Source organism: Manacus vitellinus, unplaced genomic scaffold, assembly GCF_001715985.3.
Source record: "Manacus vitellinus isolate BGI_N305 unplaced genomic scaffold, ASM171598v3 scaffold_50_pilon, whole genome shotgun sequence".
NCBI lineage: Eukaryota > Metazoa > Chordata > Aves > Passeriformes > Pipridae > Manacus > Manacus vitellinus.
The window spans coordinates 1,166,738-1,182,174 of NW_021940612.1; the positions used below are offsets into that span (position 1 = coordinate 1,166,738).

Below are 15,437 nucleotides of genomic sequence, written 5' to 3' on the forward strand. Positions count from 1 at the left end.
TAAGAGTAACATGCACTGTTGCTTCAGTCAGCAAATGTATTGTATCTTACTTCTTTAGAGTAGGTGAACTTTACGGGTATGTAGTTTGCCAAAGTTTCCCAGAAAACATTAAAAATTAAATGGCCAGCAGATCATAGTAAGTTAAGGTGCAATGGTTAATGCAATAACATCTGGTAATAAAAAAGATACCAGAATGTGGAAACAAAGTTTACATAAAAAGCAAACTAGCGTATCCAGAAATTATGTGGAGATTTTTCTAGATGAAAAAACTCTTCACAGTCTTGTAAAGTTATAGTCTTTTTCCTTCTAGTACTTTCCCTCTAGTCATATCAGGATGTCCTGAGCCAGCACAACAGATGAGAGTTATTCTAAATCAGAATTTGGTGACGGTTAATCCCAATATTATAAATGGTGTTTCTATCACTGTGCTGTATAGTCTGTAGTACAGAACTGTGCATGTATTGGATTTTGATATTTTGGCTCCTGTGAGGACATATCTTTACTGAAAGTCAGCAGGACAGTAAAATAAGAACTTATAAGAGAAATATTAAAGATCAGTTATGATATTTTCTAAAATTACTTTTTCTGTTAAGGAACATAAATATGTACTTGCTGCTGACAGGTATTGGTAAGCCTGGAGAAGGCTTCTTAAAAACAAGAGGTAATGGAAGAGAACACTACCAGAGCCTACGGAATCATTTCATATTGCCCTTTAACTTCTTAAGAAAGGCATAGCAACTGTAAAAATCTGTGTTCTGAGCTGAAATCTGTAGATATTAACTGTAAGACAAGGGAAAACAAAATCGTTCTGGATGCATTAGAGTTTAATTGGCACCATTAGAGTTTAAGTGATGTGAATTATGTCAAGATGAAACTCTATTTTGGTTATACCACAGAGACAGTGTTGTGGTTTTAATCAGGCTTGAAAACTAATGTTGTTTCACTTGATATAACTTCACTGCTTTGTCTATAGACGCAAAAGCTTATATTTTTAACCATAGTTAGGTGATTGTGGTCAATCCCAGACTTCTTCAAAACTGTCAGAAGGGAACCCACCCAAAAGTCACACAGGAGCCTTGCAGATGTCTGTGATTTCCTGCTGAAGGATTTTCTCCAAGCTTCAGAAAGGCAGCAGCATTTCTAATGTGGATGATTTGACTACTGTGGGCAGTTTCACTTCCAAATGGGATGTGGGAGTAATTTGGTTCACATCAGTATCACTAGGAAGCCTTCTGTTGATTTCAGCACTTGAATTTTGCAGATACTCATTTGAATACCGGAACTTCAAGCAGTGTAGTCCTAACTATTACTGAAAATACAGTTTGAAATGAAAGAAGGAACTAGAAATCTAGTTCTTAGGACATTCTGCAAAATGTCATGTACATGGTGATGGTTAAGTCAGAACAGGTTTGAAAGAGTGACTTAAAATATATTACCATCCTTCCTTTATATCCTTGTCCCCCTGTGTTCCAGTCTGAAGCTTCCTTAACTCTCCTAAACATTCCTTTCCTCTGCATTTCACTTACATGCTGGATGTTATATTTTTCTATTTCTTACCTTGCTTTATGGGCCTGTGTTATTCATCAGCTATACCAGATTTTGATGTTCAGTTCACTAGTACAAGAATATTGTGGCACTGGAAACTAGTCACCACTGCTAGATTCTTGTACTGCTGTGCTTTTTTCCTCGAAAGCCTCTGGCTTAGCAAAATTGTCTTGATTGCTTGCACAATTCTGCTTGCTACATATCCCAGTTAGCCTTTTTGTGCTGAATACATGCACAGTGATGGAGGGGAAAGGTGAAGAAGAATAGACTTGGGTAACTATTCCCTACCTAAAGTCTTGCCTGCACAGCAAAATGAGTTCTGTTTCCAGCTAGCACCTCTCAGACTTTGAGTCTCTGATGTTTCTGCAAAGCAAACACTCAGCTCTCTATCTTCTATCATCTCCCCATTACCAAAACACAACCGATTGAAATGCTCTTGCTCATCCCTGTGCTGGCTGCCTCCTGTTGCTGTCTTGAAACTGTGTGTCACTGAAGTTGGAAGCTCAAAAGAAAATGAAACTGCTGCCCACTGACACACACTGCTTATCTTCCCTAAACCAAACTGTAGGAGCGTCTCTAGCTGCAAGTCTCCTGTTAGTGTGGAAATATTAAAGACAGAGGAAGAACGCACTTCTAAAAGTCAGAAAAATGGTTTTTGTAGAGTTGCTGGACATTTTGTAGGTACAGTACCTCTTTCCTAAACTTAACAGCAATACCTCAACATTAAGGAGGTCTTACTTTTAACCTCTTTCTCTTCTGCTGCTAATGAAGTGCAGAGGAATCTGCCTTTCTGGACTAAGACTGTCTGAGCAGCTGCCTGTAAGAAGCATATTAATTGTTTCTGTCTCTGTATTTATTTAATTCTTTTGTTTTTGAGTCCCTTCTCTTAAGGACTGTGGCCATATGAAATCTTCATTGTCCCTTCCCCCTTTTCTTTACTCTTCTCAGTACTCCTTATCTCTTCCTGTTCTTCCACTATTTGCCTTGCAAGTATTTTTTGCCTTGTAATTCTTACCTGTCTTAAATTTTGTCAATGTTTTTCCAGGTGTTCCTGAAGCAAAAGTTACTTGGTTTAAGAACAAGGTCAAGCTGTTCTCTTCTCACCACCTGCACGATGGGTTGCTGATAATTGCAAATGTTTCTCTGTCAGACCAGGGGTTATACTCCTGCAAGGCAGCCAATCTTCATGGGGAGGTAACTGAAAGCTCCCAGCTGTTGGTTCTTGGTAAGTCCAGGGTATTCTACACTTCCAGCAATAGTAATGTGACTACTGGCACATCCAGACAGAAGAACTAATCAGACGTTGTGGAAAGAGGAAATGGCATGCAGGCAGCCCTGTCCTAAGAAGAGAATCAGACTGATCCAACCCAACTTTTTAAGTACTTGAGTGCATTTGATAGTGGAGTCTCAAATTTTGAACCCTAATCTCTCTAATTGGTACAACACCATTAGAGTATCTGTTACGGTTCTCATCTTTCAGGACTAGAATGAGCTTCCAGAATATGTTTTAAAATGAGATTTCTCAGTATCACAGAAAATACTAAAATGAAAGTTCACATATTTCTCCTACGAATCCAGACTGACTCTAGAATCTGTCTAAAAAGAAAAAAAAATCTGAAAAAAAAACCCAGCTGAGTTTCAACCTGTAAATAAAAACTCCCACATGATTGGTAAATTCTGATCATTATAAACAGCTTAGCTTTTAAAGATGGTAAATTGCTGTGAGTTATGCAAACTGCTTATGTTTGTAATCAAATGACATTTTTAGCTCCCTGATGAAATAAAACAGTTCAAGCATTCATGACCTGTACTTCTGGTGCTCAGTGCTATCAGTGGTAGAAAATTTGCCTAACGTGTACCATCATCTAATTGAAAGAGGATGAAGCCACCATTCATTTAAATCAAATATCCCATAATTTTCATGACAAACAGAATTGGGATAATAGGCATTACAGTCAATTTTTAAAATAACATTATGATCAGTAAAGAACTAAATCCTACAGTTCTCAGCATAGACAGGTCATCTTGAGCTCTGAACTCTTAATCCTTTGGAGCTCTGCCTAAGCATACCACAGGATTTGGCAGGGTTATAACCATATTTAATCAGGGCTTAATCCAGGTTGTAGCAGACACTGAAGAGTTTTTCACTAATTACCGTGAACATTAGATTTGGCTTCTGTGCTGTATAAATTTGCTCTTTCTTCCAAGCTGCTGTATCTCCTGATACCATATATGAAAAGGGTCAACCAGAATGCCGTGGTAGCCTTCAGAGAGAATTTATTTTAGTTTGTCGTTATATTGACCCAGATGTTATTTTAATCCTTTCCCCAGTGCCTTACCTAACATGAGACAAAGCACTTTCAGTAGTTGCCCAAAGTTGCTAAATCTGTCCCTCTGAAATGGTTGTGTTGCAGTGCAGCAAATAATGCAGCAATAGTTGTTGGTGGGGTTTTTTTCTTGTCCCAAAGATGTTTTCTGCTATAGTGTTGCTCGTCACTTCAGTCTCCCAATCTGTTACCAGAGCCTCCACGACCTCTTCCTTATCTAGAAGACTTGACATCAGTGCTTTCCAGTGCTGGGCCCAGCACTCATTTGGTGCTGACCTCTCCTTCAGGAACAAAACTGACTGTCAGTCCAGGGAGCTCTGCTCTCATAGGTAAGTCAAGTGCTTTCAGATTATTTTAGATTATAAAGGGTTTAGAGTTTATATTACAGTTATGCATCTAGTTATCCGTTACAGTTAAGGATAATGTTGTCCAGACATGGGCACTGGGACAAAAGACATCAGACCAATTGTGCATTTTCAGTCATAATCACTGCCAAATACTTCTTAGAACTCAGAAACTCATTTTTAAAAAATGATGTCCTTCTATTAGTCCAAAGCTGCGTGCTAAATAAGGTCACCATTGTAGCACCCCGTAAGAAGCAGTCCCTGCTCTGAGGGGCTGGGAATCTCATTCAGTGCAAAGATGTCGCAAACTGGTGTGCCAGTTAATGTAAAAGAAGAAGCACTGGTTGTTCTGTTTTAATTTTTCTTCTGCATTTAGGTAGTCATCTTTCCATATGTCTGCTACTCATGTTGTATATTCTTCTTCTTCAGAGCCTTTTCCAGAGTTTTGCCTGTCCCTCAAGACATGTTTTGATCTTGCAAGCTCTCTGTTTCAATCTGGTCGTTTTATTCCTCTTTATTGTATCACACAACCAATGTTTGCACAAAGCCATATAAGGAAATCATTCCCAATGAAATGCTTTTCTTCTTTTTGTCGTTTTCTGCCTTCCATATGTTTTATCCTGTTTACACTGCAAGTTCTCTTATATGCTGTAAATCCTTTCAGATCTGTGGGGGTGATTTGTTTGCAGAGAGAATCTCATCCTTTTCTAAAGTTCAGGGTATGTTTATTTCATGATTTAATTTCTGACACTGATCTTGAGCCTCTTGTAACTGTCAGGCTCAGATAGCCAAACAGCTTCTCTAATGACCTTGTTACTGCATATGGTGAAAACTTGTCAAGCCGTACAGTTTCAGAATAATCATATCTCTTTTTAGAGGTAGAGGTCTGAAACTTTTAGCAAGGGATCTGTAGATGTCCTGAGTGTTTATAGGTCTGTGTACTTTCCAAAGCATTCTTTCCTTACATTTAGTAGCAATTTTAAGATTTTGTTTTCACAGTAGAGATTTTCTGCTTATGTTTTCAGTTTTGTATGGTTTACTTTTTCCAAATGCTGACTTCTGCATACATATGCAATGGCTTTTAGCATGCACCTCTGGTTTACATTTCTGCTTGTACAAAAACTGCACTGAAGTAGTCTTCAGGAAATATCTGAAGGTATTTATTAGCATCAAATAAATAATTTTGAATATGGTTTTATTGTACTCAGTGATGTAAGACTGAGTCATACTCCTGTTTCATCCATTTCCTCTCAGATTTCCAAAAAGAGGTCTTTAGCAGTTGTAGGGCTTTTTTTATTGTTTGAAAGCAGTAATAGAACCACAAAGGGTGTTCTGCACTGCCTGTATACAAGTACCTCCAGATCAATTTCATTTAGCCATGCTGCCTTGTACCCTGCTGTTCCACCTCAGGGTCAAGGAAACTCCATGAATTGTAATAGCAAAAGAGCAAGCCAGTTTCCTTCTTGAGGCAGTTCCTTCAACTTCACTGGAGTTTTACTGATCTGAATTTGAGGCCTGTTATTATTAAAACCTGGGAAGACCTTCCAAGATATTTTTTTTCTAGTGAAAAATCAGCATGGAATGGGCTATCCAGTCAACTAGAAAGCTGTCCATTGATTCTTTCCATCATTTGCTCTACCTTTTCTGGATGTCCCACATATACTTGAGGTATATAAATTATTATGTATAAGGTCCCTTGTCTGTGCTACTGCTGACAGACACTGGTATCTTGGGACTCAAAAGGCATTGAATTAGATGTGCTATTTAGAAATCAAAAAATATGAGGATTTGTTGAGAAGGAAAACAGGACATGTGCAAAAGAACAGTGAAACATGAAGAAAAGGAGTGATAAGTAAGCTTTGTTAGATAAACATATATTTAAATGGAGTTAAAAGACAACAAAGGTGAAAAATTATGTTAGAAACCTGGATAAATTCATGAATAATTTGCAAGGGTTTAACTAAAAGGGGCATCAAAAGTTCACTAAACACTGGTTTCATGCTTAGGGGAAAAAAACGCAAACAGAAAATGTTAGCACAGCAACAGAAGATTAAAGCTGCAAATGAGAACGTTTTTGGAAATTAGTGCTGTATAAAATGTAACAACAATTGACAACCTGAGTTGAAAGGAGAGAACTGGAACTTGAGATTATCATACATGCTATACACTGTCTTTTGCAAAGTGGAACTGTGCAATGCTTCCACCATCATTTCAACCATTTGAAATTATTAACTTGGTCTCTGGAGTCATCACCTCTGGACTTCTTTTACTTAAATTTCAGGGAAGTTGCCGAAGATAAAGGGTCATAACACAAATATCTGGTTTGCAGGTCTTCCTTCTCATTGTCAAGGGTCATTCAGCAGTCATTTGTGTGCCTTCGCTATAGAAGTAGAGGAAAAGATCTGTTAAAATATCTGTGCCCTGCCCAATGGAGTCAGCAACCCTCCCATTAAGATCTAATGTAATATACCTTTTTTGCATGAGTTTACTGGAACATTTTTGTCTTGTGTACTTCTTTTGCTTCTAAAGGGTTGAGCTTTCTAGGCTCAACTCATCATGCAATTAGAGAGCATGATGTAGATAGTGGTTTACACAGGTTGTTGCTTACCATGCTCTTTCACAAATGTTGGAAGTATGCACAGAGTACTGCAGTCTTCCTTAGTCGTCACATTTATTGGAAGGTTGAGTAGTAGACAAGTCTGCGTTATCTGCAGATCACACATCTGAAGGACAGGACTGTTGTCAAAGCAGAAGCTAGAACACCCATGGGGAGCTTGGGAATATTTGTGGGATTTACAGTAGCACAAACTGACAATCAGCGATGAGCCATGGTCTGTCGTGCACTTTCTGATTCTTGGTTCATGGCAAACACACAAGAAGACTTTACATTACACATAATATAAAACACAGTAAATTTCTGAAGTGACACCAATTTATGTTTTGGAAGATTTTCACATTAGATCTTAATCTTATTAAAGTTTCTGACTTTGTGAGTTTTTCAGTTTTGTTTTCCTGAATGTTGGTAACAAAAGTATTATAAGAAACACTACTCTTTTCCTCACAGAGGAATTCTTTTGTTTGTCACCAGATAAGAATTCTGGGGTTTTAGCAATATTCACAACCATTTGACTTCTGTCAATTCTGATTACTTTGTGGTGTTATCTTTTGGAATTAAAGGAACATCCTGAGCTTGCTACTTTTTTCAGTAGTTTATCTATGCTACAGATATCACTGAGTTTTTTTACACAGCTCCCTGGACATATTTCCATAGGTCTTCAGCTTTGTAAATGTTAATTTTGGCATAACTGATGTTGTAGGATCTGGTGTTCCTGACTTCTAGCACTCCTGCAGAAAAGGCCTATCAAGAATACTTGTTTTCGTTCAGGTTCAAACTTGTTGTTTCTTGTATTTGAATACATTTCAGTGAGGAAGTCTGAGAATCTTAGAAATCCTGATGAGGATTCACTACAAGTTCTCAAATATATTGTGATATTATTGGAGATTTCATCAGACTTGGCGAAAGACACAAAATATGATATAAAAATGTCTCTTTATCTAAAGAATAGTGAATGTGTTACTGTTGTGTTGCACAATGAATGTTGAAGCTTTAATGACTTTGACATCTATATATGAAATAAATTTAAGCGAGGATTCTTGCAGGAACATGGGAATAAAGTTCAGAAATGAATAATTCTAGGAATATAGAAATGTAGTACTCCTTATAAATATCGGAGTGAAGTAAAGAAGGTTGAAGGAGAATGTTATTCTAAGGAATCTGAAAATGTGAGTAAACCCATGGGGAAGAGTCCATTATTTGAAGTCTAGTGCCCATCTCTTTCATTTCTTGGGACTGCATATTCTCCAGTTTGCTCACTGTGAACCTGCTGTCATCCCTAGCTTAGGACTCTGAATTTTTACTTTTCCAAACTATGCTACATCTATCCAATTTTGTGTATTTAGGGGGAAAAAAGTCCTTATTTGTAGGAGATACTGAAAATTACTGTGAAGTTAGATGATAAAGTGTACTTTTTTATGACCAGAAAAGTACAGTCAGTTGTAAAAAAAGGAAATATTGCTGCTCCCTAGTTCTCTCTGATTATTTCTATATCATATTTACTCACTTCACAAATCAGAACATGATTTTACTGTCAGCACAGCAAAGATAGTCCTAGAAAGCAGATTTCTTTCTGGTTTTATACATTATCGCCAATGACAACAGAGTTAGAACAGCCTAGCTGCCAATTTCACTACTGCTTCAGAATGTGAATGTCTCAATTTAAGGAGACTGAAGTGTTTTGCTAAGGAGGATGAGTTATGAGGTAGACCAAACTCCTCTCTCTCAGCAATCGTAAATCTGAAATTAAGAGGCTCCAACTAAAGAAGTATGGAAAAAGAAAGAAATAACAACCCTGTATTAGAGGATATATGTATACTGGCAAAACCAGCGAAGGAACACAAAAACAACTAAACAATAATCCCGTACCCAAAGTCCCCTTCAAAAGGAAACAGTTCGACACTTCTCTGTCCTCTGGCGCGATCCTAACCACGGCCGGCAGGGGGCGCTGTTGGGTCACGGAGGAGCAGAGCCCGCAGTGCTCGGCGTTGGTCGGCAGGGGGCGCTGTTGGGCTCTGGCGGTCGCTGCGTGAGGGCCTGGAGCGGGAGAAGCCGAAAGTGGAGATTTCCCCTGCACCGAGGAGGGGGAGGGGAAAAGGGGAAAAAGGGGGCTCTTCCCACGAAACTCATGCTGTCTGCACCTGGCTATGGCCAGGATTTCTCCCCCTTTGTCAATGATCACCAACTGCCTCCAACACAGGAGCGGAGGAGGGAGAGGGCGATGTCCTCCCCAGAAAGTTCCTCTGCAGGTGGGTCAAGCCTCTCCGATGAAGTCTGAGCTGGTCTGGGCTGGGGGCAAAACAGGGCGCAGGAAAACGAAGCCAGAAAACAGCCACATGACCAGGCCAAAAACAAAGCCTTTCCACCCACACCCCTCCCTGTGTCAGGGCAGAAGAGAAGTGACTGCCGTTTCCCGAGGAGAGGGAGAAAACAACTTACCCCACACACGCACAGTCTTCTGACAGCCAGGAATGCAGTCTTCAATCTTCAGTCAGGAATCCAGGCCTGCTAGTTAGTTCTTTTGTGTGTGTCAATTACCTTAGGCAAACCCCTTGCCCCTCCCTTGTTCAACATCTTTCTTTTACAGTGATGCAGGGGAAAGAAAAATTCCCTGCTTGGTGTTTTAGAACAAGTAAACCTGTGACAATGAAGAGCTGACTACAAATTTTTGTTCTGCAGACATCAACTTTGCAATGCAGCTGCTTCTATGATGAAATGGTAACAAAAACTTTTCACTGAAAAGATATAAAGGATTTCCTCTTACCAAAATCAGTATTTCCCTCTCATTTTTCTTTTACTGGCAATAGTATTTCCCACTCATTTTCTAGTAGATACACTAGAATGCCCAGAAGATTCCCCCAAAAGCAGAATGGAAAAATATAATTATGGTAGCCACCTTGCTTGGACCCACCTTGCCAGCCTTCTGAGTTTGAATAAATTACTTATTCTGACAGGTCCAACTGCATTTAGAACCAAGGCCCAAAGTTCAGGGAGGGGTCAGTCTTTTTTAATTATTTCAGTGGGAAACACTTCAAACCTGTGAGTAGTATTTGCCTGCCTTTAGATTTAAGAATTATTTAGATGTGACACTCAACAGAAAAATTAACCTATAAGTTTTTTAATGTTCTCTGTTGCATTATAGTGAGTCAAATGTGCACCTGACTACTTTAGGAGAAGAAAGTCTCTATTTATAGGTAGGCTGATGTCAGGATCAAACTCTTTCAGCAGAACCAGAGAATGCTGTAATTGCTTGCTAAATATCTTACTTTTGAGCCATAACATCTGGCTAATAAGACTGAAAGTTGTTAAAAAATCAGTGTGAAAACTGATAAATGACCCAGATGAACACAACTGATCACACCAGTACAAATTTCTTGCAATGTGTGCTGATATTCTCAAGAACACAAGTACTTCTTGAAATGTAAGAAGTTTTCCTTTACACCCTTTTGCCTTACCATCTCTACCATAAGCCTGCTTTAAATTTTCTTAAGTTTGGGAATTAATGCTGCATTAAAATTGGAAGCAGAAGTGCAAAATAATTTACAATCTGCACAGAGTCATCAAAGAGAAAACTCATTAGTAGTTATGGTTAAACTGATGTCTATGCTCCCCTAAGGAAAAAGACAGCTGCACAAGCTGTGCAGTAGGAGTCAGATAAAATCATGACTATCTGAGAAGTTATTTTGCAGAATGTCTTTTTTCTCCTTATTTTCTGTTATAAATTTGCTATCATGTTTGAAAAGTAGTTCTAATGCTAAAGAATATTTTTATCAACTTTATTTTATATTAACATTACCTCCAGTGCAATGAGAGTAAAGTACGAGGTGCATTCATAGGCTAATCTGTCCTTCTAATTTTTTTATTCTTTTCCTTCCATTTTTTTCTCTATGAAAAATCTGCCTTGTCACAATATTTATGAGAATTCCCAGATAGGTATGTGACATTTCTGTAAATATTAGAATTAAAATTAATATCAAGAGTATTCCATTATTATTGCAATTAATTCCCCAATCTGATGCTATCACATTGATTACATCCTAAATATTGTATAAAGTTCCTACAGTGTTGCAGCATCTTCCTTCTGCAGCAGACTACACCATAGCATTGCATTGAAATGTGTGGCTTTTCTTTTGCAAGTCCTGTGTACTTATACATTTTGGTTTAAAAAGTAGGTGATGATGCCTCCGCTTGATCAAACCTTTTGACTACACTGATACAGTGGGTTTTTTTCAGGTAATCAGACACTAGTCCAGCCACTGCCAATCTCTGAAAGCAAAGTCAAAAGAGTGACATCCTCTAGGCAATCTGCTGCCTTGGGTTTTTTTACTGCCTACTACTTGGTGCTATGAATGATCTAATCTGAAAACCACTGATCTGCAGCAGTGGTCTAAACTATTTCCATATAAAACAATATCACTGGCCTCTAGGGCAATATCTGTTGAACTGTGAGTTTGTTGTAAAAGTTGTGGCCCTCAAACTTGTGTCTCTAAGCTTTACCAGGATCACTGACCTAGATTCTGTTCTAACATATATATAACTGATGCAGAGCTCCACTGAAGAAAATTTTGGTGGAAAAAAAGGGGTATTAAACTTGCCAGAGGTGTCCCAATCTGGAAACCTGTCATTCTGCCAGGTCCTTCACATAAAAGATCCTTTGAATTCTTGCACAACTTAAGCTTTGTTCTAGAGTAAGTGTTAAGGGAGTTTCAAACTGTGGAATCTCCGATCTGTTGACTAAAAGACTTTTCCATTACAAGTTTTGAAGGAACCTCTCCCTCCATAATGGTCCTCAAACCTCTCCCAAACAACTACAGCACTTTGTTAATAGGACAGAAGTTTACAGCCTCTCTGGAGCAAGCAGCACTGGCTTTCCCACACTTGTCTTCTCTCCACCTCCTCTGCTCTGCATTTGTTGTTTTCCTAGTGCTGCAGGAAGTTACGGGAGATGGTATTTCAGGATGTAGTAAGTTTATATTGGTTTAAAAAATACAGAAAACCTTCTAGAGCAACACTGACCTTTGCAACCTGGTAATTGTCTTATGTGCCAGATCTTGCTCTGTCTGTTGTTGAAGTCCTTGTACAGTAGTGTTGTTCACTGCTTACTCCACGTGCCTCGTTTGAGTGTTATTTTTCTCCCATAAATGTACTTGTAGAGTTAACCTGGCGCTGTAGCACTGGTGGAGTAGAAGTTTACAGTTAAGGTTACTCCTTTTCTGCCTTTGCCATGCACTGAATAAACGTATCAGAGTTAGCTTCAGTGGTCATTTGAGCATGCTGTATCTATCTCTGTAGGCTTTGGTTTCGTGATTTGCCAGTGCTGATTGTATTCAGCCCACTCCTTATTAGTTTGATTGTTGGTGTGTAGGATTCTGTTGCCAGACAAACTTTTAGCAAATAGTATTACTACCAGAGCTTGAAAATTGCCCTGCATTTTAATGAGCCCACCATGTGGCTGTGTATTTAAGAGCACTTTTTACAACCACTGTGGGGCAGGGAACAAGCCTGACTCAGTTTTTGTTGAATACTATGTATATTTACAATGCTATGTAAGTAATATCTAATAACAACAACATGTGTGGCATTGGTTTGGGTGTTTTAAGAACTGTAAAAAACTATGGCATATGTTTAGTATGGTGAGTTTCAACTACATCTTTGGTGCCATAAATAGTTATTTAAATGCCTTCTTTTTTAAAGATGCTATTGTTATCAGCTGAATTGGCCCATTTCAAAAATTTCTAAATACATTGTTTTCCTTGTCTAGCATAAATTCATGTTATTTGACCACTATTAAAAAATTATAAGTAAAGGTTATACTTACACTAACATTAATTCTTTCTTCAGGTCACATTACCTTTTATAAATTTTATTTCATTCAATGTGTGAAAGCACTGAGAACTAATTTGCATAACAACCCAAGTTAAGTGTCTCTTTAAATTTGCTCTTTGTAGTATATTGAAAGGTCTTTTCCCATGAGACGAATTTATCAAGACGTCTCTTAGTTTTGCCTCTTCAGGTAAAACAGGTTTTACACACACGACTTTCAGACAGGATTTTAGCTACCTTCATTTGGTTTGATTGTATTTTAAAAGTGAATACATCCTGTCAAATTTTCATCCTTATGTTAGATACAGGATGGAATTGAATTTAACTTCCTTAAGTTTAACATGCATTTCTCATTTCAGTTATCTAAGGAGAAAATCAGGTATGACAGGAAATTGGGAAGTATTTCTCCCTGTCAGTGATTTCACCTGCATAGTGTGAATACAGTAACGCAGTGTCAGTCACAACACAGCAGTACAAGCACCAAGCTTGTACCTATTCAGATTGATCTGTGGCTTACCTACATTTTGTTCTGAGCATTTTGTTCTTCATTTAATTCTTAATCTGGTTTCTGTTTTGAAAATATACTTTACCTCCCTGAATGCAGTGCTAGAGTGGAAATACTGTCATATTTCAAGTCCTGTAGCTGCATTAAAGTTATTGCTTTAACACCATGTATTACGGTCTACAACACTTTTCTGTCAAGAGTTCAGTAAAATACACACAGAAACCCACAATCATTTTTTTAGCTTGCTTTGTTTCAGTTTTAATGTAATTAACAATACTGCTGCCAAAACCCCTTCTTTCCATCTTTGCCAGGCATTTGATAGTAGTCAGCAATCATCTGTCATCTCTCATTTTTATGTTTGGATAGGTATATGTCTGTGACTTGCAGAGGCAGGGACATAGGCCTTCTGGCTTGTAGGTCTAGCTGAAGTTTAATGTGAACTTCTGTCCTACATTTATCATGCTTTGTGATGTCCTGATACATGCAGTCCCTAACCAATCAGTGTGCTTACTTCTTGTCAAATTCAGCCTTATTTTTGGTAATTCAAAATATTTTGAACCAGTGCAGCACAAACATTTGTCTGTTTTGCAAAGAGTGATCACCGATGAATAGCAAGGGTGTAAAACTGAACTACAGACATATAGTTGAACATTAATACCAATGGATTCCAACTGTATACAAAAATGTGTGTTTACAACCAGGCCATGTTACCCAGACCTACCTCTATCTATTTAAGAAATAACTTCTGAATATAAAAGTGTTGGCCTGAGGCTAAGGCAAGAGTTTGATGATCAGCTGCACTGCTGGCACATGGTTTGGCCTAAGGTAAGACTGAACACACCTTCACTTCTCTTGATTAGGTGCTGGGAGAATGGGAAAGATAAGTTTACTTCCCACAGCACAACAGCTTCAGGGATGCAGTTGGATAGCTAAATAGTTTGTTGAGGTCAGACTGCAGGACAGTTTCCTTTAAAGAAATTTCAAAGAAACTACCTGATCTTGACCTGAATTCTTCACTCAGATTCCATCTTTAATAAAGATTAGAAATATTGCCAGGCACTAATCATCAAGTCAATAGTAAATTAGAGAGCTACTTGGTAGATAAATATGAGTGCCCAGAAATAATCTATACTTTAAGATTAGATATCTCTCTTAGAGGCAATGCTGTATTTTTTTTGTATTTACATTATGAAATGTATTTAATACTTGCAAAAAATTGCTTGACATTTTTACCATTACTTTCCATACAGTTCTGTTGATTTAAGGTATTGGGCTGCCAAAAAAAAGGAATCCAAAAATCAACAGCCTCTGCACTTTTTTTTTTTTCTGTCATTCAAGTCTGCAATTGAAAAAGTGATGCACCCTTTGTATTTTGTTCTCCTAGTACTACTGTGGTAGCCCAGAGTCTTTCTGCAGCTACAGTCATTCAGAAACTGCTGCAAAGCTGTAATGGGGGGCTGAATTTGACCTGCAGTGTGTATTTATTCTTTCCTGTCAAGAAATTGTTAGCACTGTTGTGAAACATTGGTTTTCCCTTTCCAAATACCCCCCTGTTATCCTTGAAATATTAATATTTTCCCTACTAGAAGATGCTATTTTTATTAGATTTTTGTTTGTATCCCCAGCTTTTGCACATCAGTGACTCATCCTGGCTTTGAATGAATTGAGAGTCCCACTAGACTTTGGAAAGGAGGCTGAAGGCAATATTTTCTTTCTCTACTTAAGAAGGACTGAAGGAGAAAGGCCCTCTCATGCTAGAGCTTTCACTGCTCAAAAAAGTCCCAAAAATTTGTTCAGTGCTCATCTTCCCAAGGGTTTCAATAACCTAAAGCTGTACCATCTGGAAACAAAGCCGGTTTTTCCTTCTCAGGCATTATAGGGACAGGCAGTGAGCTTTGAAAGGATAAAGCACTGTCCACAGGGATGGGAGAAATAGAAACTGTTATTAATCTGCATTAAATGGTATTAAAATTATTTCTGGAAGATGAGAAGGGGATATTAATGGAACATGGTGCTTTATTGTACTCTAGTTCTCACTTCCTACGCATAAAACATTATCCCACAACTTATACATCCATACCTGTGGGAAATGTATAGGAAATGGCAGTTGTGAAATGTGATTGATAGGTGTTAGTAAAGTTTTATTGTTAAGTAATAATTACTCATGTAGAACATATCTAGGGAGTAGCTTCTGAGGGGTTTCCCCCATATTATCAATTACTGGCTGTTCCTTTAGCTAATAATTTATATATACATTTTGGAAAAAGAAATAATACATA

At 38.1% G+C, this 15,437-nt stretch overlaps 1 protein-coding gene across 1 annotated transcript in view; it reads left to right on the forward strand.

Annotated features, from left to right (window-relative positions):
- Nucleotides 1–15,437, forward strand: part of ADAMTSL1 (ADAMTS like 1) — a 314,782-nt gene that overhangs the window by 284,768 nt on the left and 14,577 nt on the right. Inside the window, exons 23-24 of the mRNA XM_029962898.1 lie at nt 2,591–2,770; nt 4,067–4,201. Coding sequence (XP_029818758.1) covers nt 2,591–2,770; nt 4,067–4,201 — 315 coding nt within the window. The remainder of the gene's footprint in view (nt 1–2,590; nt 2,771–4,066; nt 4,202–15,437) is intronic.